Source organism: Mesoplodon densirostris, chromosome 11 (assembly GCF_025265405.1).
Source record: "Mesoplodon densirostris isolate mMesDen1 chromosome 11, mMesDen1 primary haplotype, whole genome shotgun sequence".
Classification (NCBI taxonomy): domain Eukaryota; kingdom Metazoa; phylum Chordata; class Mammalia; order Artiodactyla; family Ziphiidae; genus Mesoplodon; species Mesoplodon densirostris.
This window is the reverse complement of record NC_082671.1, coordinates 44,064,017-44,084,173: the sequence shown is the minus strand read 5'-3', so window position 1 is coordinate 44,084,173 and position 20,157 is coordinate 44,064,017. Positions and strand designations below refer to the sequence as shown.

Here is a 20,157-nt window from a genome sequence, read left to right as displayed (position 1 = left end):
CTAATAAAATGAAGCTGAGAGTGTCTGGGGTTCATGAAGTGAGTCTGGGTGTCTGCACACAGACCCTTGGTGCCCCGTTCCTCCATGCGCACAGCATTGCAGAGACACAACTGAAAATGGCTTTCACCTGTATGTTCACTGGTCCCCACACCAGCTCCCGTCACCAGTTCTCTCCATGGGGTGGGGCTGCAGTCGCTGCACAGAGTCCTGGATCCAGGGATGCGAGGGAGGCCCAGCCCTGGGAATATATACTGGGGGCTTCCCCACCCCCTTGGTCCCAAGGAGATGAGAGGAGAGTGTTTCCGCTTTAGGATTTTAGAGTCCCCATGGGCTCTTTGGCACTTGGAAAGCAACCCCCCACTTCCTGCCCTATGGGAAGGGGGTGGGGGGAGGACTTGGCACTGGCTGTGGGATGAGTTATGGCTCCATCATGCCCCTGGGCACTCGCAGAAAGGAGGAATGTCGCCAGGACAAGCCCCTATTTGGGATCAAGTTCTGAAGGAGATTGGGGACAGTCAGTGGAGTGGTCACTGGCTGGTGGGGTTTGCTAGATATTCCTGGCAGGGGCAAGGAGGTAGGCCCAGCCTGATAGTTGGAAGGCCCCGCGTGGCCGTCACTCTGCGGTCATGCACTGGAGCCGGTGTTTGAAGAAGAGCAGGCGGTGTTTGGCCACCTGACTTTCATCCAGTGATCCCGGGTAACGGTACCGAGCATAAGTCTCTGCCCTAGCATCCCTTGATGTCCAAGGCAACTTCAACTTGGATGCATGATCCACAACAACGTCTGAGCAGGAGCCCACCCGAAGAGAACCAAGTCCATCCAGGAAGAATTCTGGGGGTGGAGGAAAGGCGAGTACACAATGAAGGGTCTTGAGGATACAGAGGCCCCACCGTTAAAGGAGAACTGAGATTTGGGATATGCTGGGTGCATATGCAAAGACCCCATTTCTAAGGACCTTAGGCATGTAAATCAACCCTTCTGAGTCTTAGTTTTACTCTTGTGTAAAATGGAGTCAATATCCTTACCTTGTGCTTTGAAAACTGATCCTCCGCCCCACCCCCCGCCCCTCCCTGCCCCGCCCTCAACACACACACGCAGAGGTTCAATAAATGCCCAGTGGGCTGCTCCGAGGTGGTCTGAACCAGGGGATACGGCTGGGAGCGAGATAAAGGTGCAGGTGACAGTGGTGGGGAAGCTCAAGACGGACCCAGCAGTTGTACTGGCTGTGGATGTTTAAATGATGGTCGGGGCTGGGAGGGTGGAAGCTCTCTCTCTAGCCCGGGCACAGGTCTTGGTAAATCTTCGTAGAACTACTCTAGGGGCCCCGGTAGCAGCCGTGGGCTCCGCGGGGGTAGTCGGGGAGTAGTACCCAGGGCCCTTGGCGCCTTACTGCACCGAGCCCAGCCCAGCGCCCCGCGGGGTCCCTGCCGGGCCCGGCCAGGAGGGGGTGCCACTCACCCAGGTGCGCCACGCGGCTGAGGCGCGGGTCAAAGCCGACCTCGCGCACCTTGTCAGTGCGCGCCAGGAAGAAGTTGACCACGCCGTCGGTGACCACGCACCCTGGGAAGCCGACGAGCTCGTGGTGGAAGCCGCGCTTCTGCCGGAGGCAGTTCCCGCGGCCTGGCGCGCCGGGCTCCACGCTCAGCAGCTGCCGGTAGGTGGTGGCGAAGCCGGAGATCTCGCGTACCGCGCCCCCCACCTGCCGGGGCGGGAGGACGGCTGCAGGCAGGGCGCGGACCGGAAGGGGATCCTCTCCCCCACCCAGGGCGGCTCTCCTGCCCTGTCCTTTACCGCTTCTCCCCTGCAGGACCCAGATGGTGCCCCAGGCTCCGCTTCGTCGTCCCCTCCCGTCCCAGGGCTGGCTGCCCTCAGTCGGGTCTACCGGCCGGCCGCGGCTAGTCTGCCGAAGGCCCTCCTCCCACCCTACATCTCAAGGCCCCTCCCCTACCAGGTCCAGCGGCGTCCGCTCCAGCACGTCCACAAGCCTCTCCAGTCGTGTCCGCGCCGTGAAGACGAAGTCGTCGTCCACCCACAGCACGTACTTGGTGGTTACTTGGGATACGGCCAGGTTCCGGCCTGCGAACCAGCCCTGGGGAAGGGTAAGTCCGGTTGGCGATGCTGTCGAGATAGCACGTGGCCCTCTGCCACATTTCCTCCTCATTCCTGACCCCTCTCAACAGCCTATCCCCCTCTTCAAACTTTCGAGCCTATCCCCATTCTTCAAACAAACGAATGGCCGGGAGCTAGGTAAAAAATGCATTTCCCACTTGTGCGAGGCGCTGAGTCAGTGTTCTGGGGGAGGGTATTGGAATGCATTTAATCCATGCGTTCATTCATTCATCAACTATTTACTAAGCCCCCCACTAGGTGCTAAGCACCATTCTCAGAATGCAGCGCTAGTAAGACACACGATTCCTGCTCCCATGGAGTTTACATTCCAGAAATCCTCATGTTTAACAGGCGCCTCAGTGATTCTGAGGCAGGTAATCCTGGAATCACTACTCTGGAGACTGCAGACTGAGGGTGCGCCCCCTCCCGGTGCCCTGTGGCGCACGTTCAGCCTCGTTGGCTGCGCACCTTGCCAAAAGGCATGAGATAGTGCTCGATGTGGGGACCTCTAATGCTCTCTGGCTTGTCGCTGTCGTCGGCGATTACCACTGTGACTGTCGGGTAGAAGCGGCGGATGCTGGCGATGAGTGCCCGTAGCCGATTGTAACGAAGGAAGGTCTTAGTGGCAATGGTGACCAGAGCGCTGATGTTGTACTGGGCTGGGAGTGAGGGGCAGGGTTAGGTGCAGAGGAGAGTAGGGAGTGAAGAGCAGGAAGACATCTCCCAGGGATGTCTCCCAACTTGTCGCCCTCTCCCAACTTGCTCCCCATCAGGGCTGGATCTATGTCCCTGAGCACACCAGTCTCACCTCCCAGGGGTAGAGACCCAGGTGGGTACAGCTGAGGGCTGGGTGGGTGTCTTATGCGTATGGTGAAGGCAACTTCGTGTCCCTCGGTGGAGAACCGGACTGGGAAGAAAGGACATGAGATGTGGCCCCTAGGGCTTGGACAACATTGTCTTTTCAGTAAATCAATATTTAAGCGCCTACTCTGTGTAGCACTTTTCTAGGCCCTGTTAGACAAGAATGCAAGGTTCTTATCCCCGTGGAACTTACATTTTAATGGGTGGGAGAAAGATGATAAAAGAGTTCATTAAAAGCTAACTTTTACTGAGCATTTACTATGTGCTAGGCACTTTTAAAATTACCTTAAATATATGAACTCATTTAATGCTCACAGTAGCCCTATTAAGTAGATTCCTACTACAGAAAAAGAAGGCCCAGAGAAGTTAACATGTCCATAATTACCCAACTATTAAGCAACAAAGTTGGGATAGGAACCTAGTCAGTCTGGTTCCAGGCTAAGTAAGTAAGAAAATTCAGATACAGATAAGTATTGAATAGAAAATAAGACAAGTAATGTGATAGTGAAGAGGAGCCATTTGAGCTGAGATCCAAATGATAGGAAGGAGCCAGCTATGCAAAAATCGGCAGGAAGAGCATTCTAGGCAGAGGGAACAGCAAGTGCAAAGGCTCCAAAGTGGGAGTAGGTTTGTTATAGAAGCCTTGGAGAGAAGCAGGAGGGCTGTGTTATGCCCCTTTTGCTAGAGGAGAAATGGGGGCTCTGGGAGATAAAGCCCTTTGCCCTCTAGTAAGTGGTGGGCTGGGAATAGAGCTTGAGTCTTCTGGCTCCTGGGGCAGGTCACTTCCTGGGGCCCCCATGGTTGGCCTGAAGGGGGGACACACCCAAGGCTCGGGTTTCCCTCTGGCCTGCTCCAGCCCCAGATGAACAAAGGCCCCTTCTCTCCCTCCCTGGCCCTGCTGGCCCAGCTGAAATGCCCATTGTGTGGCTGGGCAGCGCTGGCCATCGCCCGAGTGTCTCCCACACCCTCTGCCACTTGCTCGCTCCTGCCTTTCTGGGTTCCCTGTGTTCACCCAGCCTGTTACTACCTCCACCTGGGCCTCTCACCTATGTCTGCTGTGTTTGCCTGGTAGCTTCGGCTACTATAAGTGACCAGTTGCAGCTGCCGGTTGAGTTGGTCCAGCCCTGGGCTGGCGAGGGTGAGATCTGGCTGCCCCTCTCCAGTGAGAGTCACTCCAGTCACTTCCCCTGCCACGTCCCAGGTGCCCAAAGAGGCAGTCAGGTTCACCTGGGAGAGGGGATTGGAGAGTGCAGGGTGAGGCCCCAGACCCGCCTCTTGCCTCCCTGGTTCCTCCATCCCTCCTTTGGCAGCCTTGGTGCCCTCCCGGCATCCTTAATGCCCACCTGGCCTCCTCGCCCTCCTGTTTCTTCTCACCTGGTATACCTCCTGACCAGAAGTGGCCTGCAGGCTCAGTCCTGGGAGGAAGGAGAGGGGATCAAAATCACAGACAATCTGGAATTCCTCATTTTCTCTTCCCTCTTTCACCACACACAGCACAGAATTTCTCATGCATCCCTCTTGTTGAGGCCACAGCAGGGCACATTGTGGGGCATAGCCTAGAGTAACTGATTTTTTACTCCTTCCCATCAAAGCAGTAGCTCTTCTGTTGCCTGCCCTACCTGTCCACCTAACTTCGGCCAGTCAGCAAGAATAGACCCTTCTCCCCAAACCTCTCTAGTCACTGTCTTCTACAATTCCTGACAATCTTAGAGTCCCTTCTGTCCCCATCTCCCACCTCATGAGCCCTCCCTGACCTCAAGTCTCCCTTTCATCAGAAGTCCCCCACCTCCCATTCCAATCTTCCCTCATTCTTCCTCACCCAACCTGGGCTCTGCCATCCCCCACCGTGGCTTAGGTCATCCCCTAGGACCGTTCTGCCCACCTGGCACCAAGATGCTCCTGAGGGGCTGGACCTCCACACCCTGCAGGGGGTACTGTAGTGGGGAGTTGGCAGGGGCTATGAGCAGCTGGTCAGCAGCAGACTGGCTCCTGGCAGTGAAGGAGGGGGAGGACAGAGGAGCAGTCAGGGGGAGACGGTGCTCCCTCCTGCCACACCCACCCTCCAGGCTTCCCCCTGCTCTCCCCCTACAGAGTCATGCCCTCCTTTCCCACTGGTACCTTGAAAGGAAGGCCTGGAACTCCTGCTCCCTCAAGGCAGATGCAACCCTCAGCTCCTCAGGGTCAAAGGCCTTGGTGAAGTCAATGGCTTGGACCTGCCTCTGGAAGGGGAGGTGAAGGCTCCCCCCACTGGACTCACAACTGCAATTGTTTGTGGACAGCAGCCTGGAGCCGGGAGGAAGGGTCCTCAGAGCCCAGCCATGCAGCTCACTCATCCCACAGAGCATTTACACAGGACCTACATCTTGGCCTTTCCACCCTGTCCATCCAAAATCTGTCCCCTTAAACACAGCTCTTCAAATAGTTCCCAGGAGGAGGAACCACCAAAGGGATGACCCATCCCCTAAATCTGGATTTTACAGAGGTGTAGAATAGGGCCAATTTCTAGGTGTTCAGAGTTGCCTACACACCATTAGGGCCCCACCTGGACTCTCCTTTCATAGGGAATCACCAGGACTCAGAAAGTCAGGGCCCTCCCCTGACTGCACGCAACCCTCCCTTCCCCATACCGTGACAAGGTTCTTGGAGGGCAGATTTGTCCCCCCGCCAGCACAAGACTCAGTGGCCCCCTCCACCTCCCACTTCACCCCTCTGCAACCAGTCGGGGGAGCCAGGCATCAGAGCTCAGCAGTGGAGGAAATGAGAGCTTCCCACGCCACCCCCCAGCGAGTGCCGTGCCGGTACCACGACTCCTTGCACTCACCCCACCACTTGCTCCTTGATCCTGACTGGGATGTGTGCGTACCGGGGCTCCGGGGCAAGACCTGGCAATTCTGGCCTGGGGTTGCCCTGCAGGGGCGTCCACAGCGCAAGAGGTGCCTGGAGGCCCGGCGCGACCCGGGTGCTCGCGTACAGGAGCCCCAGCGAGGCGCAGGCGAGCAGCAGGACCAGCACACAGAGGGCCCGGCGGCCCAGCCGCATCCTGGGTGGGCGGTAGGGGTGGGAGAGTGAGAAAGGTGGGGAGCGAAGGCGTGGGTTGGGACCCCCGCGCTTCCGGAGGCTCCTGCCAGCCACCCGGGACTCTCCACATCTCGCGCGCCAGAATTTGCATAGCGAATCGGTACCCCTGTCCCCCTCCCCTCACTCCCCGGGCCTCGGGTCTCCCGGCCTCCTTTCTTCTCTCCCTCTCCCGCATCTCGCTTTCCTCTCACGCCCGAGGCCGGGCATCTTGAAGCAAGAGAATGTTGGAGGTAGTGGTTTCGATGCGGCGGCTCATAAGTAGAAGAGCACCATTTTATTAGAATAGCGGATGTTCCCGAGCCCGCCACCTCCTCTGGCCCGCGCATCCCCCAACCCCTCAGTCCGAGTGCTACCTGGCCCCGGCTGGGCTGCAGAGGGCAGCGCCACACCTTGCCTGTCATGAAAAATGCAGAATCACGCCCGCGCTACTGGGTGGCCCCGGCGGAGGTGACCCCGTGAGTGGCCTCGGGAAGCTGTGCGGGGGGTCAAGGTGGACCGGCGTGCGCGCCTCCTCCCGCCTCCGCTCGGCCCCTCATCCCGCCCGGGCACTGACCTGTCTAACGCTCTGAGGCCGCCGCAAGATTTCGGTCCGGGCTGCGCCAGGCTCTCAGCTCCGGCCTGGGGGTCCTCATGGGGCTGGAGGCGGCCTGATGGGGGAGTCGGGTGTGAGGCTGAGTGAGGGGGATCCTCTTGCCTCCCGAGCGCGCCCGACCCCTCCCGCCTTCGGACTCTCCGGGCTTTGTAGACCAAGGCGCTGGGGTGGTTCTGGGCGTTTCCTGCGGGGGTGGGAATCGGAGTCGAGAAACGCCGCACCCCAGTCCCAGAAACAAATCCGGGGCTCCCCGGTACCCTGTTCCACTTGCCGGGCCGGGAGAGGTCGGGCCGCCGCCCGGCTCTTCAGTTCGCGGTGCCGCGCGGCTCAGCTCCCGGGCTGGTTGCGGCGGAGGATCCGGCTACGCGCGGGGAAGGAGAGCGCTGGGGCGCCTTCTGGCGGGCGCCGAGGACATTGCGGGGGCGCGAAGCGCGCGCCGAGCGCAGGTCCTTCTCTCCACCCCCCCCTCCCCCTCCAGCCCTTCGCCTCCGAACCCTGGCATCTTCCCCGCCTGACCCCGATCCCAGTCACTCTATTCCCTATACGTTTGGAGCCGCCCTCTCGTCTAGACTGTAGGCAAGGACAGGAGACAAGGGCTTCGGGAAGAGCTGGGGCGGAGACGCCCTGTAACCCCATTTCAAGGAAGATTTGGGTACTTAGGGTGAGATAAAGGAAGACAGACAAGACTCTGGAAAATAAAAAAATGCCTGGCTAAGAAAGACAGGTTCACAGCCTCCCTCCCATCCTCGCCTCCCCCACCCCCCAACCCCCAACCCCAGTTATCTAACGAACACTCAGTGATGTACCAAACACTCAGCAATACAAGGGCCTGCTTCTTCTGACTGCTCCTTGTTGCGGGAGGAAAGAAACCCCAAACAGTGGCTAGATTGGCTGTAGTTCTGCGTGCAAGCTGCAGACCTGTAGACTCCCTTCTTTGTAGCTGGTTCTTGACGCTGCCCTAAGTTCCGTGGTTCCACGGTTCTAATAAAAGATGTCACGATTTAATAGGGAAAAAAGATATAATAAGAAATGTAAAACAATGAAAATGTGGGGACGGGGAGAGGGAAGGACGGATTATTGGATGAATTGTGTACAAAGAAATGACTAATCAGCTGGGAGAAAAGTGCGATTCTCACCCTCCTTACACCAAAATAAATTCCAGATCTATCAAGTATTTTAGTATTAAAAGTGAAATCACAAAGAGCAGTAAAATAATTCATGGAGTTTGTTTTGTTTTTTATAGTCTTGGAGTGGGGAAGAGATATATAAAAATATACAAAAATATTTAATATCAAGATATATAAAAAACTCGAGTGAAAAAATTTCTATAAACAAACGAGAGAGAGAAATGACAAACTGTGAAAAAGTATTTGCAACATGTAAGACAGGTAAAGGTCTGCTTTTCTTAAGAGCTCTAAAACATCAGTAAGAAAAAATGGGGACTTCCCTGGCTGTCCAGTGGTTGAGACTTCACCTTCCAGTGCAGGGGTGCAGGTTCAATCCCTGGTCAGGGAGCTAAGATCCCACATGCCTTGGACCAAAAAACCAAAACATAAAACAGAAGCAGTATTGTAACACATTCAATCAAGACTTTAAAAATTGTCCACATCAAAAAAAAAAAAAAAAAAGAAAAAATGATCAACTACCACCAAATGAACAAAAATTGTGATTAGGCAGTTGACAGAAAAAGTGAAAATGACTTTTCAAATATATGAAATTATACTTGACCTTATTCATAATAAATAAAATGCAAATTAGAATAACAATGAAATGGTTTTTGGTTACCAAGTTAGTAAAAGTCAAAGAGCTTGCTAAGGGCTTCCCTGGTGGTGCAGTGGTTGAGAGTCCGCCTGCCGCTGCAGGGGACACAGGTTTGTGCCCCGGTCCGGGAAGATCCCACATGCCGCGGAGCGGCTAGGCCCATGAGCCATGGCCGCTGAGCCTGCGCATCCGGAGCCTGTGCTCTGCAACGGGAGAAGCCACAGCAGTGAGAAGCCCGCGTACCGCAAAAAAAAAAAAAAAGAAAAAAAAAAAAAAGAGCTTGCTAACACATTGAGTGGTCAAGTATTTGGAGAAACAGTCACTACCATACATTGTTGTGAGTGTAAACTTACACAACTTAGAGCAATTGGCCAATCTATTAACACTTAAAATATTAATCATTTAAATTTTAAATATTAGTAAGTTAAAATTTTAAAGATATGGTTCAGTCAGACAATGGAATACTGGGTTAATCTATATCTATTGATACTGGATGATATCCAAAGCTGTTAAGCAAAATAAACAAAGTACAGAACAGCATATATAGTTGGCTCCTGAGTGTGGGTTTTAGCTTCTGGGTTTGTCCAAAATCTGGAAATGAAGTGCTGCCATAATAAAAACCTAAAAATGTGGGAAAGACTTTGGAACTGGGTCTTGGGTCGCAGCAGGAAGGAATTTGAGGAGTGTTAGTGAAAGACCTAAGAATGTTGAAGAGCATGTTAGTAAAAGCCTCATGTCCTTTAAGGAGGCTGCTGATAAAGAGAAGTGAGGAAAGTAGGGAAATTGAAGGAAAGGGGGTCCTTGTTATTGAGACATTTAGCAACATTGTCACCAGCAGTGGGGTGGAAAGTAGAAACTATACTAATGAATTGCGGATCTCATTGAGGAGATTTCCAAGCAGAATGTTGAAGGTGCCATCTGGTTTCTTCTTGTTGCTTTTTTTAAAAAAATAAATTTATTTATTTATTTTTGGCTGCATTGGGTTTTCGTTGCTGCGCGCAGGCTTTTCTCTAGTTGCGTCAAGCAGGGGCTGCTCTTCGTTGCGGTGTGCGGGCTTCTCATTGTGGTGGCTTCTCTTGTTGCAGAGCACAGGCTTTAGGCGCATGGGCTTCAGTAGTTATGGCATACAGGCTCAGTAGTTGTGGTGCACGGGCTTAGTTGCCCCGCGGCAAGTGAAATCTTTCCGAACCAGGGCATGAACCCATGTCCCCTGCATTATCAAGTGGATTCTTAACCATTGCACTACTAGGGACGTTATTATTATTATTTTTAATATTTATCTATTTATTTATGCTCTGGGTCTTAGTTGTAGCATGTGGCTTGTAGTTGTGGCATGTGGACTCTTAGTTGTGACATGCATGCCAGATCTAGTTCCCCGACCAGGGATCAAACCCAGGCCCCCTGCATTGGGAGTGTGGAGTCTTACCCACTGGAGCACGAGGGAAGTCCCTCTTTTTGTTGCTTATAGTAAAATATGAAAAGAAAGAGATAAGCTAAAGGAAGGAATGCTAACAAAAAGGATCTGGGGATTGTTGGGTTTGAAAATTCCTAGCCTCTCCAAGGACAAATGAAGCGAATATTTGAAAAATGGTTTCCAGGCAAAGATCATATCTAAGGAATGCTCAAGAAAACATGGTCTGAAAATGAAGCCAAGGAGGTGAACATAAATTCTTTGTTAAGAAAGAGTTAAGGCAGTGCCTCAGAGAATAGTTCAGTTTAACAATAGGACTCTCAGTGATCAAAGGAGAAACTCAAGGAAGAGAAAGGTTTATCTATACTGTTTGTGAATATGGCTTTCATTTGATGTAGTTAATCTCAATAAGATTCACAGGAGGGCTGGGCTTCCCTGGTGGCACAGTGGTTAAGAATCTGCCTGCCAATGCAGGGGACACGGGTTCGAGCCCTGGTCCGGGAAGATCCCACATGCCGTGGAGCAACTGAGCCCGTGCACCACAACTACTGAGCCAGCACACCACAACTACTGAAGCCCGCGCACCTAGAGAAGCCACCGCAGTGAGAAGCCTGCGTGCAGCAGCAAAGACCCCAACGCAGCCAAAAATAAATATAAATAAAATAAATAAATTTATTAAAAAAAATTCACAGGAGAACTATATCTGCAGAATTTTATTGTTGATAGAATGATTCTCTCTTATCATTCTGATAGATAAATGTTTGCTGTTTTAAGTCCCCCAAGTTTCGAGTAATGTATTACATAACAATAGATAATGAATACTGAATATTATACAGTTGACCTTGAACAATGAGAGGGTTACAGGAGCCAACCCTCAAGTCGAAAATCCATGTAGGGACTTCCCTGGTGGTCCAGTGGTTAAGACTCCACATTTCCACTGCAGGGGGCGCAGTTTAGATCCCTGGTTGGGGAACTGGTCAGAGAACTAAGATCCTGCATGCCGTGAAGTGCAGCCAAAAAAAGAAAAGAAAAGAAAATCCGTAGTCAGCTCTCCATATCTGGGGTTCTGCATTCACGGATTCAACCACCCATGGATCGTGTAGTACTGTACTATGTATTTAGTGGGAAAAAAAATCCTCATATAAGTGGACCCTCACAGTTCAAACATGTGTTGCTCAAGGGTCAGCTGTATAGACTGAGAAGAAATGGTCTGCAACTATACACGATAACTCATAATGCTGAAAGAAAAAAAGCCAAACACAGAAGATTACATTCTGTGTGATTCTGTTTATTAAAGTAGAATACAGGCAAAACTTATCTGTGATGTTTGTAGTCAGGATCATGATTACCTTTGAGGGGTGGGGTAGTAACTAGAAGGGGTCAAAAAGAGTCTGGGTGCTAGTAAAGTTGTGTTTCTGCATTGGAGTGCCGATTACACAAGTGTGCTTAATTTGTAAAAATACACAGTTATATACTTGTAATCTGTACTTTTCTGTATGTATATTGTACATGAATACACAGTTTAAGAATATGTGAGACTTTCAGATGCCTGCTTCACTGGGTCTCATCCCCTCCAACTTTCTCAAAGACTGTTCCTGCCATTACCCACCCCATACATTGTCAGTCTGTCCTCCACTGGCATGCAAACATGCTCTCTTTTCTTCCCTCTTAATAGACCCCTCCCTTGACCCCTGCATCACCTTCCAGCTACCTCCCCATTTCTCTGCTCCTCTTTATGGGAAAACTTCTCCAAAAAGTAGTCAATATCTCCCTTACTCCCCTGGATCCACATCAATCCATAATCTACCCCATATTTCCACTGAGTCTGCTCTTGTAAGATCCCCCATGGCCTCCTTTCTGCTAATCCAGTGATGACTTCCCTGTCTTCATCTTACTCAGCAACTCAGCAACATTTGACACCACTGGCCATTCCTCCTTGAAATCCTCTTTTCTCTTGGCTTCTGAGACATCATGCTCTCCTTGATCCTCACTGGCTGCTATCCTATCTCCTTCATTGAATCCCCTCCTTTGTGTGGTCTCTCCTTGTTAGAGGGCCCCACATTCAGTCCTTAGACCTTTCTCCCTGGATTCTCTCTCCAGACAATGTCACTTAACCTGTAGGGGAAGAAAACTTTTTTCCTCTATGCCCTTAGGTTTTATACCTGGAGTACTGCAAATTAAACTGACAAAAGACAGATTAACATGAGAAAAGTCTTATTACGTATGCATATGGAGGGCTTCTTAGAAAAGAACTGAGATCCAAAGAAGCAGTTAAGCCTGAGGCTTATATACCATTTTAACAAAGAGCAGTAAATTGTGGAGAAGTGATAAGGCAAAGGCAAAAGGGTTTGGGCTTCTAGGAGTGGTAAATTGTGAGAAGGTAAAAATATGGGGGAAAGGAAGGTAAGGGTTGTTTTAGTAAGGTTTGTTGTGCAGACTCCAATTTGTGCAGTCATGGAGTGAGAAGTGTCTCTGGTTATTAAGAGTTGTTCTTCTAGGGCTTCCCTGGTGGCGCAGTGGTTGAGAGTCCGCCTGCCGATGCAGGGGACACGGGTTCGTGCCCCGATCCCGGAAGATCCCACATGCCGCGGAGCGGCTGGGCCCGCGAGCCATGGCCGCGGAGCCTGTGTGTCCGGAGCCTGTGCTCCGCAACAGGAGAGGCCACAGCAGTGAGAGGCCCGCGTACAGCAAAAAAAAAAAAAAAAAAAAAAAAAAAAAAGAGTTGTTCTTCTTTCCTGGTCTAGTTGAGGAGAGTGGGGGACACCTTCACAAAGGAAAATTTATACCCTACCTTTGGGCAGATAGGGGAAGGGTAGAGAGCTTTTCCTGATTCTGCTGTTTCTCTATTGCCTCCAGCTCAAAATAATCCTTATGCCAAAGTTACATATTTTGGGGTCACATCCTCTGATCCCCTTCACAGCCCATGGCTTTAAAGCCCACCTATCTGCTGATGACTTCCAGAAGAATAACCCCAATCTTCCACACTATGCTTCAAGACCGTAGGTCCAAGGGCCAACTTGACATTTCCACGTGGATGTCTAATATGTATAACTTAAAAAGACCAAAAAAAAAAAAAAGAATATGTGAGAACAACAGTTGTAATCTGCTTTTGAAAATATTCAGAAGCTTTTTTCTTCAAGCAGTACACCCAATTTCAGTGGGGTGGTTCTTCTGATAGTCACCTTGGGTCACTCATGTAGCTGTAGCCGTCTGGCAGCTCAGCGGGGGCTGGGTGATACAAGTTGCCTTTACTCACATGGTGGGAGTTTGGTGCTGGCTCTTTAGCTGAACCTCTCTCTCCTTGTGGTCTTTCATCCTCTGAGAGGTTAACCTGGGTTTCATTACATGGCAGTTTCAGGGGAGCAAGTGGGTGAGAGTGGAAGCTGCATGGTCCCTTGAAGCCTTGCTTGCAATTCACATAACATTATTTCTCTCTCTCTCTTTCTCTCCTCTCTCTCCATATATTTCTCAAATATATTTATGCGCCAAAGCAAATTTTCAGGCCATCCCAGATTCAAGGAGTGGCTACACTCGTAAGTGGATATGGATGCAAAGAACTTATGACCATTTTTAATCCACCAGTATCACCAATGGCCAAATCTTTAAGTCCAGGAACTGTTTCTTTTCTTTTTAAAAAATAATTAATTAATTAATTTATTTATTTATTTGGCTGTGTTGGGTCTTTGTTGCTGCGCGTGGGCTTTCTCTAGTTGCGGCGAGCAGGGGCTACTCTTCGTTGAGGTGCGCAGGCTTCTCACTGCGGTGGCTTCTCTTGTTGTGGAGCATGGGCTCTAGGCATGTGGGATTCAGTAGTTGGAGCATGCAGTCTCAGTAGTTGCGGCACGCGGGCTTAGTTGCTCCACGGCATGTGGGATCCTCCCGGACCAGGGATCGAACCCATGTCTCCTGCATTGGCAGGCAGATTCTTAGCCACTGTGCCATCAGGGAAGTCCCAGGAACTGTTTCTTAATTAGGTACTTTTAGAAAGGAAGAATGTCTTAATAACTTGGTGTTAACATTACAAGGAGTAGTGCTCTGAAATGGCAGAGCTATATACACAAAGGTGCCTAGAAGTAAACATATAGCCAATAACAATCAACAAAAGACCCAGATCTTCTAATACCATTTTCCACTAAAAGGAACCAGGCTCCTCGGACTCATTCCAGGTCCTATCCCAGGGTTGGGACAGGAAAAGTTAAAGATGAACTTGGAATGTCAGAAAGCAATGAAATACTTTAAAAAAAAAGGGGGGGGGGGCTTCCCTGGTGGCGCAGTGGTTGAGAGTCCGCCTGCCGATGCAGGGGACACGGGTTCGTGCCCCGGCCTGGGAAAATCCCACATGCCGCGGAGCGGCTGGGCCCGTGAGCCATGGCTGCTGAGCCTGCGCATCCGGAGCCTGTGCTCCGCAACGGGAGAGGCCACAACAGTGAGAGGCCCGCGTACCACAAAAAAAAAAAAAAAAAAAGGATGGGAGCATGTTCAAAGGACACACACAGGAGCAAGCTTGAAGGGGCTTTCACTGGCTGAATCTGGGAAATTTTGAGCACCAAAATAATTTAAGATAGGAATGAATTATAAACCATTGAAAAAATAGGAATCCATGAGTCCACACTGATAAGTACATAATTGAATAAATTAATTAATGTAGGAAAAGAGAAACTGCTGATTGATAAATATGCAGGAAATGATGAAGTGGAAAATAATTCTGCTACCATCGTAGTAAAAATTGTTTTGGGCAAGAATCATCAGTGAGTGCTAATTCTAAGGGAGGAAGTTTGATGAGGAGTAAGGTGTTTACATAATTTAAAGTGTCTCCCCACAGTTTTCTTGTTAGTTGTAAGAGGAAAATTGTAACTGCACAGACAGCACCTTGACTCGGTAGTCAGAATTAACATTACTAATGAGGGGCAGAGGACATGGTGTGCCTCCAGGTATGCCACCCTGAGAAAGACACAGCATCACTTATGCAGTATTCTGGAATAACTTGTATTCTAAATATGGGAAAACACACAAGCCCCAATTGAGGAATATTTTATATATTTGAAAGAAACTGGCCAATATTTTATTTTTAAATGTCAATGTGGGCTTCCCTGGTGGCGCAGTGGTTGAGAATCTGCCTGCCAATGCAGGGGACACGGGTTCAAGCCCTGGTCTGGGAAGATCCCACATGCCGTGGAGCAACTAGGCCCGTGAGCCACAACTACTGAGCCTGCGCGTCTGGAGCCTGTGCTCCGCAACAAGATAGGCCGCGATAGTGAGAGGCCCGCGCACCGTGATGAAGAGTTACCCCCGCTTGCTGCAACTAGAGAAAGCCCTCGCACAGACACGAAGACCCAACACAGCCATAAATAAAAAAATAATTTAAAAAAAAAAGTCAATGTCAGGAGAGACAAAGACAGACTGAGTAACTCTTCCAGATAAAAGGAGACGAAAGAGACAACTAAATGCAATATGTAATCGGAGATTGGGTCCTGTCCTCGAGGGGAAAAAAATGCTGTAACAGACATTTCGGAGACAAATGAGAAAATTGGAATATGGATGGTAGCTTAAAGTCAATGTTTTATCTTTGTTAAGAGATAGATGGTAAATGTTACATTTCCCGAAGTTGATAACTGTGGTTACCTAAGAAAATATCTTTGTCCTTAGAAAGCATACTCTGAAGTATTAAGAGATAAAGTGGCATGATGTATGCAATTTAGTTTCAAATGGCTTGGGAAAAGAAATAATAAATAATACAATGTGTATGTGTTGTATATATATGTGTGCATGTGATATATACAATATGTAATTTATATGTCATTAATTTAATAATTATTAACTATATAAAATTATATCTATATATAGAGAATGGTAAAACAAATGAAAAAGAAACAAATGATAAAACAAATTTTGACAAAATGTCAAAAATTGGTGAAGCTGGTTAAAAGATATATGGGATTGGATTGGATGAAAGTGGTCAAATAAAAAAATTTTTTAAAGAGAGAAAAAAGGATATGTGGGAATACTCTGTATGTATTCTCCAAATTCCTAAGTTTGAAATTGTTTCAAAGTAATTTAAAAAGAAAAAAAATTTTGCTCCTCTACTGCTTTAGTTGAAAGTGAGCATCTATTTAGTAATTTAGTGATGGTGCTGAGAAATTTTTTCAGTGTATTACTGTCACACTTATAAAAATGGACAGGTAAAAATTTTAATAATGAAATAATAATAACTTAACTATTCTAATATAACTTCATATTATTTTTTGTATCTCAGCATTTCATTCTTTGATGGTGATATTTAGTTTCAGCTAAATACTGATTTTATCACTCTGTATACACACACACACACACATTCTTTTTGCTGAACCATTTGTGTTAGTTGTGACTTTTTACTCCTATATACCTAAATACTTCAGTATCTATCTCCTAACAACAAAGATATTCTCCTAAATAAACAACATGATTGTCAAACTCAGGAGATTTATCACTGATAAAAAACCATTATCTGGGCCTCCCTGGTGGCGCAGTGGTTGAGAGTCCGCCTGCCGATGCAGGGGATACGGGTTCGTGCCCCGGTCTGGGAGGATCCCATATGCCGCGGAGCGGCTGGGCCCGTGAGCCATGGCCGCTGGGCCTGCGCATCTGGAGCCTGTGCTCCGCAACGGGAGAGGCCACAACAGTGAGAGGCCCGCATACCGCAAAAAAGAAAAAAAAAAAAAAAAAAACCATTATCTAATACACGGTCCATATTAAATTTCTCCAGTTGTCCCAATGATGTCATTTATAGCTTTTAAAAGTATTCCAATCAAGGAGTGCTTATTGTATTTCTTTATCATGTCCCTGTAATTTCCTTATCTTTGAGGATATTAAACATACTTATTTAAAACATTTTTTGAGTTGCTCTATTATTTGCATTTACATAGAGTGACTTCTCCTGTTTATTCAGCTTGTTGACGGTCTGTCATGGTGGTACTTTTCATGATGAGCTTTGAAAATTTTGTTTGCTAGCCTGTCTTTTGTGAGCATTTCATTCTCACATGTGTGTCTTTGTTAGGGTTTGTTGTAGATGAGGTGTTTATTGTTCGGCATCAGGTGGCTTACAATGCGGTTCTGGGATTGGTTTTTGCATGGGTGATAGTGCCTTCCATAGGGCATTTTTGGGGGCTAAGAACGACTGGTGAAGCTACTGGCAATTGGTAGGCGGGTGTTAGCTAAGCTAAGTGAATAGAACAAACCTTGGCAACAAAGACCTGCCAATACAAACTCAGTTGAAAACACTGCTTTAGGCAGAACGTGTAGGAACAGCTCTCAGCCTCCAGAATCACAGTTGTTGCTATCAGCAAAACTGAGGTCACAATCACAACAAGCTTCCCAAAGCAGGAAGCTGCTTATTGCAGAACCCCTTGGCCTCTACCACAAGTCACATCAGGTGAAGTGGACACTTTCTACTGGAGGTCATCCCTCCTCCCCCAGTTTAAGGCCTAATTCAACTCAGGTTTCTTAGGCATGCGTTTAATTGATAAAGGAATGTCTAGCTGCAAGGGATTTGGGGAAATGTAGTTTTAGGTACTCCAGTTTCTGCCGCAGAGCCGGATACATTAGAAAAAGGTGCTAAATATGCCAGTCCACTTAGAGTTGTAGGTTTCCCTCTCTCCCCCTGCATCCCTCCCTACTAAGTGGTTTTGTGACCGTCTCCCCAGTCCAGAACCAGAGTCGATGTTGAACACGCAGGGATCCAGTCGGGGGTGATGTTGCTGATCCCGTCTCTAGCCAGTTGGGGGTCTAGTTTATTCAGCATGGTAGCCTGGAGGGCTGGCTAGCCTAGTCCTCTCTGCTCTTTGCAGTCACTCCAGGCAAGCAGCTTTTAACTGATAGAGTCCAGTCAGGGGTCACAACATCATACAGCCACCTGTCATGCAGCGGATAGTCTAGGGAACTCTCTAAAGGAACTGGTTCCAGACGGCTAATACCGGCCCTGTGGTTTCAGCCTCCAGCCATCATATTTCCATTTCCAGTTCAAGGAGATGCTTCTTTTGCTTTTTGTTTTTGTTTTATCATGGGTTGCCTTTTAAATATGCGGTTGGAATACATTGTCTGTTATTTTATCTGTTTGGAGTGAAGGGAAAATTTTCTCTAGAATTCACTCATTCCTTTTGATGGAAAGTGAACCTATAAAACTTGTCTACTTATAAACTTTTTTTCTTAATCAGAGAAAGGACTATACTATACTCACGGAAGCACACACTGCTTTTTTTCACAACACATATCTCTTGTAAGTCTTTTTATAAGAACACATGAAAATATATCTCATTTTTAAAGTTGACTGCATATTATTTATGTTATATGAATATATCATAAGTTATTTAGACAGTCCTGATCGACACCTTGTTTCCTTTATAAATAGGGATGCAATAAACATACTAGGTGAACTTTTGTGAATATGTCTGCACTATTTAAACCAAATGCTAGTTATTATATGTGAGAGTGCTCTTTAATTTAGATTTTTTTATTTGTATTTTTTAACATCTTTATTGGAGTATAATTGCTTTACAATGTTGTGTGAGTTTCTGCTATATAACAAAGTGAATCAGCTATACATATACATATATCCCCATATCCCTTCCCTCTTGTGTCTCCCTCCCACCCTCCCTATCCCACTCCTCTAGGTGGTCACAAAGCACCCAGCTGATCTCCCTGTGCTATGCAGCTGCTTCCCACTAGCTATCTATTTTACATTTGGTAGTGTATCTATATCAATGCTACTCTTTCACTTCGTCCCAGCTTACCCTTTCCCCTCCCCGTGTCCTCTAGTCCATTCTCTATGTCTGTGTCTTTGTTCCTGTCCTGCCCCTAGGTTCATCAGAACCTTTTTTTTTAGATTCCATATATATGTGTCAGCATACGGTATTTGTTTTTCTCTTTCTGACTTACTTCACTCTGTATGACAGACCCTAGGTCCATCCACCTCACTGCAAATAACTCAATTTCATTTCTTTTCATGGCCGAGTAATATTCCATTGTATATATGTGCCACATCTTCTTTATCCATTCATCTGTCGATGGACACTTAGGTTGCTTCCATGTCCTGGCTATTATAAATAGTGCTGCAGTGAACATTGTGGTACATGACTCTTTTTGAATTATGGTTTTCTCAGGGTATATGCCCAGTAGTGGGATTGCTGGGTCATATGGTAGTTCTAATTTTAGTTTTTTAAGGAACCTCCATATTGTTCTCCATAGTGGCTGTATCAATTTACATTCCTAACAACAGTGCAAGAGGGTTCCCTTTTCTCCACACCCTCTCCAACATTTATTGTTTGTAGATTTTTTGATGATGGCCATTCTGACTGGTGTTAGGTTTCAATTTAGATTTTTGACTTGGGTTATGGCAAAGAGGCCATCCAAAACTGTCAATCTGAAGAGGCAACCAAGAAAATTGTGAGCCACTTACTGCTTGCCATACACACATTTATTCTCATTCATCAGATTAATGAACAATCGGCAATATGATCAATTAAATAGTGATGAGAGCTGACAAAGGCCCTGTGCTACTGAAACCACAGAAATGTGTCTGGCCGGTGGCATGAGGCGGGCTCTGAGGAGCTCCTGTTCTTTATGTCTCATCACAGAAAGAATTCAGTGAGAGGCAAAGTGATTGATAAGAAGTGACTTATTAGTATAGGACACTTGTCTACTGTGTGTATTTATGAATATTAATGAATAAAAACTGCTTGGATGGTATACCTTAACTACTTCATGAGGTTTTTTTGCAGCATGCAGGAGTTTTAGCAACCTTGTTTTTTAAAAATTAAATACAAGGAGTAAAACTTAAACAGAAATAAAAGCCCAAAGCTTTCCCAAACATTACTTAATGGTTATGCAGCAAAAGCGTTACTTGACAAAGTACCTTTTGAATAATGTCTGCCCGATTCACCTTACTTTGTGTGCCTCTACGCACAAGCCAGCTCTGCAGTGGAACCTGGGGTCGGAGCTGTGTCGTGCTGTGCCCTGTGTGACTGTCCTGTGGCCCTGTTAGTCATCTTACCATGCAGAGCTCAGCCTAACTCATCCATAGAAGATACACCAGCAAAGCTGCTGTGAGAATCTGCTGCAGGTGTCTGAGTGCCCTAAAAAGAAATCCTGTTCTATTTTTTTAAGTTTTTACTTTTTGTGGTTGGTTAAATTTTTTTCAGTTGTTAAATATGTTTTATTCAGGTGTAGATAAATTTCATTTATTCACAGTTCAACAAAGTTAAAATTAAAAAAAAGAGTAGGATGCTTGTGAGGCGTACAAGTGGGCAGGCAAGGGAGTGTGTGCTGCCCTGAGTACTTAGTGGGTTACATTTTTATAATCAAGGGAAAAGAG

General features: G+C 47.8%; 1 protein-coding gene across 3 annotated transcripts; it reads right to left on the bottom strand.

Moving 5' to 3' along the window:
* Nucleotides 1-77: 77 nt before the first annotated feature.
* B4GALNT1 (beta-1,4-N-acetyl-galactosaminyltransferase 1) lies at nucleotides 78-7,506 on the bottom strand. 3 transcript variants are annotated; one of them, XM_060112344.1, is made up of 12 exons: nucleotides 7,447-7,506; nucleotides 6,602-6,695; nucleotides 5,792-6,010; nucleotides 5,089-5,253; nucleotides 4,853-4,959; nucleotides 4,345-4,385; nucleotides 4,017-4,197; nucleotides 2,918-3,016; nucleotides 2,578-2,768; nucleotides 1,949-2,089; nucleotides 1,459-1,699; nucleotides 78-831 (listed from the first exon to the last, which is right to left on the bottom strand). In XM_060112344.1, the coding sequence occupies exons 3-12, from the start codon at nucleotides 6,007-6,009 to the stop codon at nucleotides 614-616; spliced, it is 1,602 nt and encodes a 533-aa protein (XP_059968327.1). In that variant the 5' UTR covers nucleotide 6,010; nucleotides 6,602-6,695; nucleotides 7,447-7,506; the 3' UTR covers nucleotides 78-613. The 3 variants fall into 3 exon arrangements, with proteins under 3 accessions (XP_059968327.1, XP_059968328.1, XP_059968330.1); XM_060112345.1 differs by lacking the exon at nucleotides 7,447-7,506 and having other exon boundaries at nucleotides 6,602-6,938; XM_060112347.1 differs by lacking the exons at nucleotides 6,602-6,695; nucleotides 7,447-7,506 and having other exon boundaries at nucleotides 1,459-1,750; nucleotides 5,792-6,024.
* Between the last annotated feature and the right edge of the window lie 12,651 nt (nucleotides 7,507-20,157).

What these genes read in the sequence shown, in the direction of transcription:
- B4GALNT1 (XM_060112347.1), bottom strand. Translation starts at nt 6,009, where the DNA reads ATGCGGCTGGGCCGCCGGGCCCTCTGTGTGCTGGTCCTGCTGCTCGCC. An exon ending in TTCCAGGCCTTCCTTTCAAG is followed by an intron (nt 4,960 to 5,088) that starts GTACCAGTGGGA and finishes CTTCACTGCCAG; the next exon opens with GAGCCAGTCTGCTGCTGACC. An exon ending in AGCGGACGCCGCTGGACCTG is followed by an intron (nt 1,751 to 1,948) that starts GTAGGGGAGGGG and finishes GGTGGGGGAGAG; the next exon opens with GATCCCCTTCCGGTCCGCGC.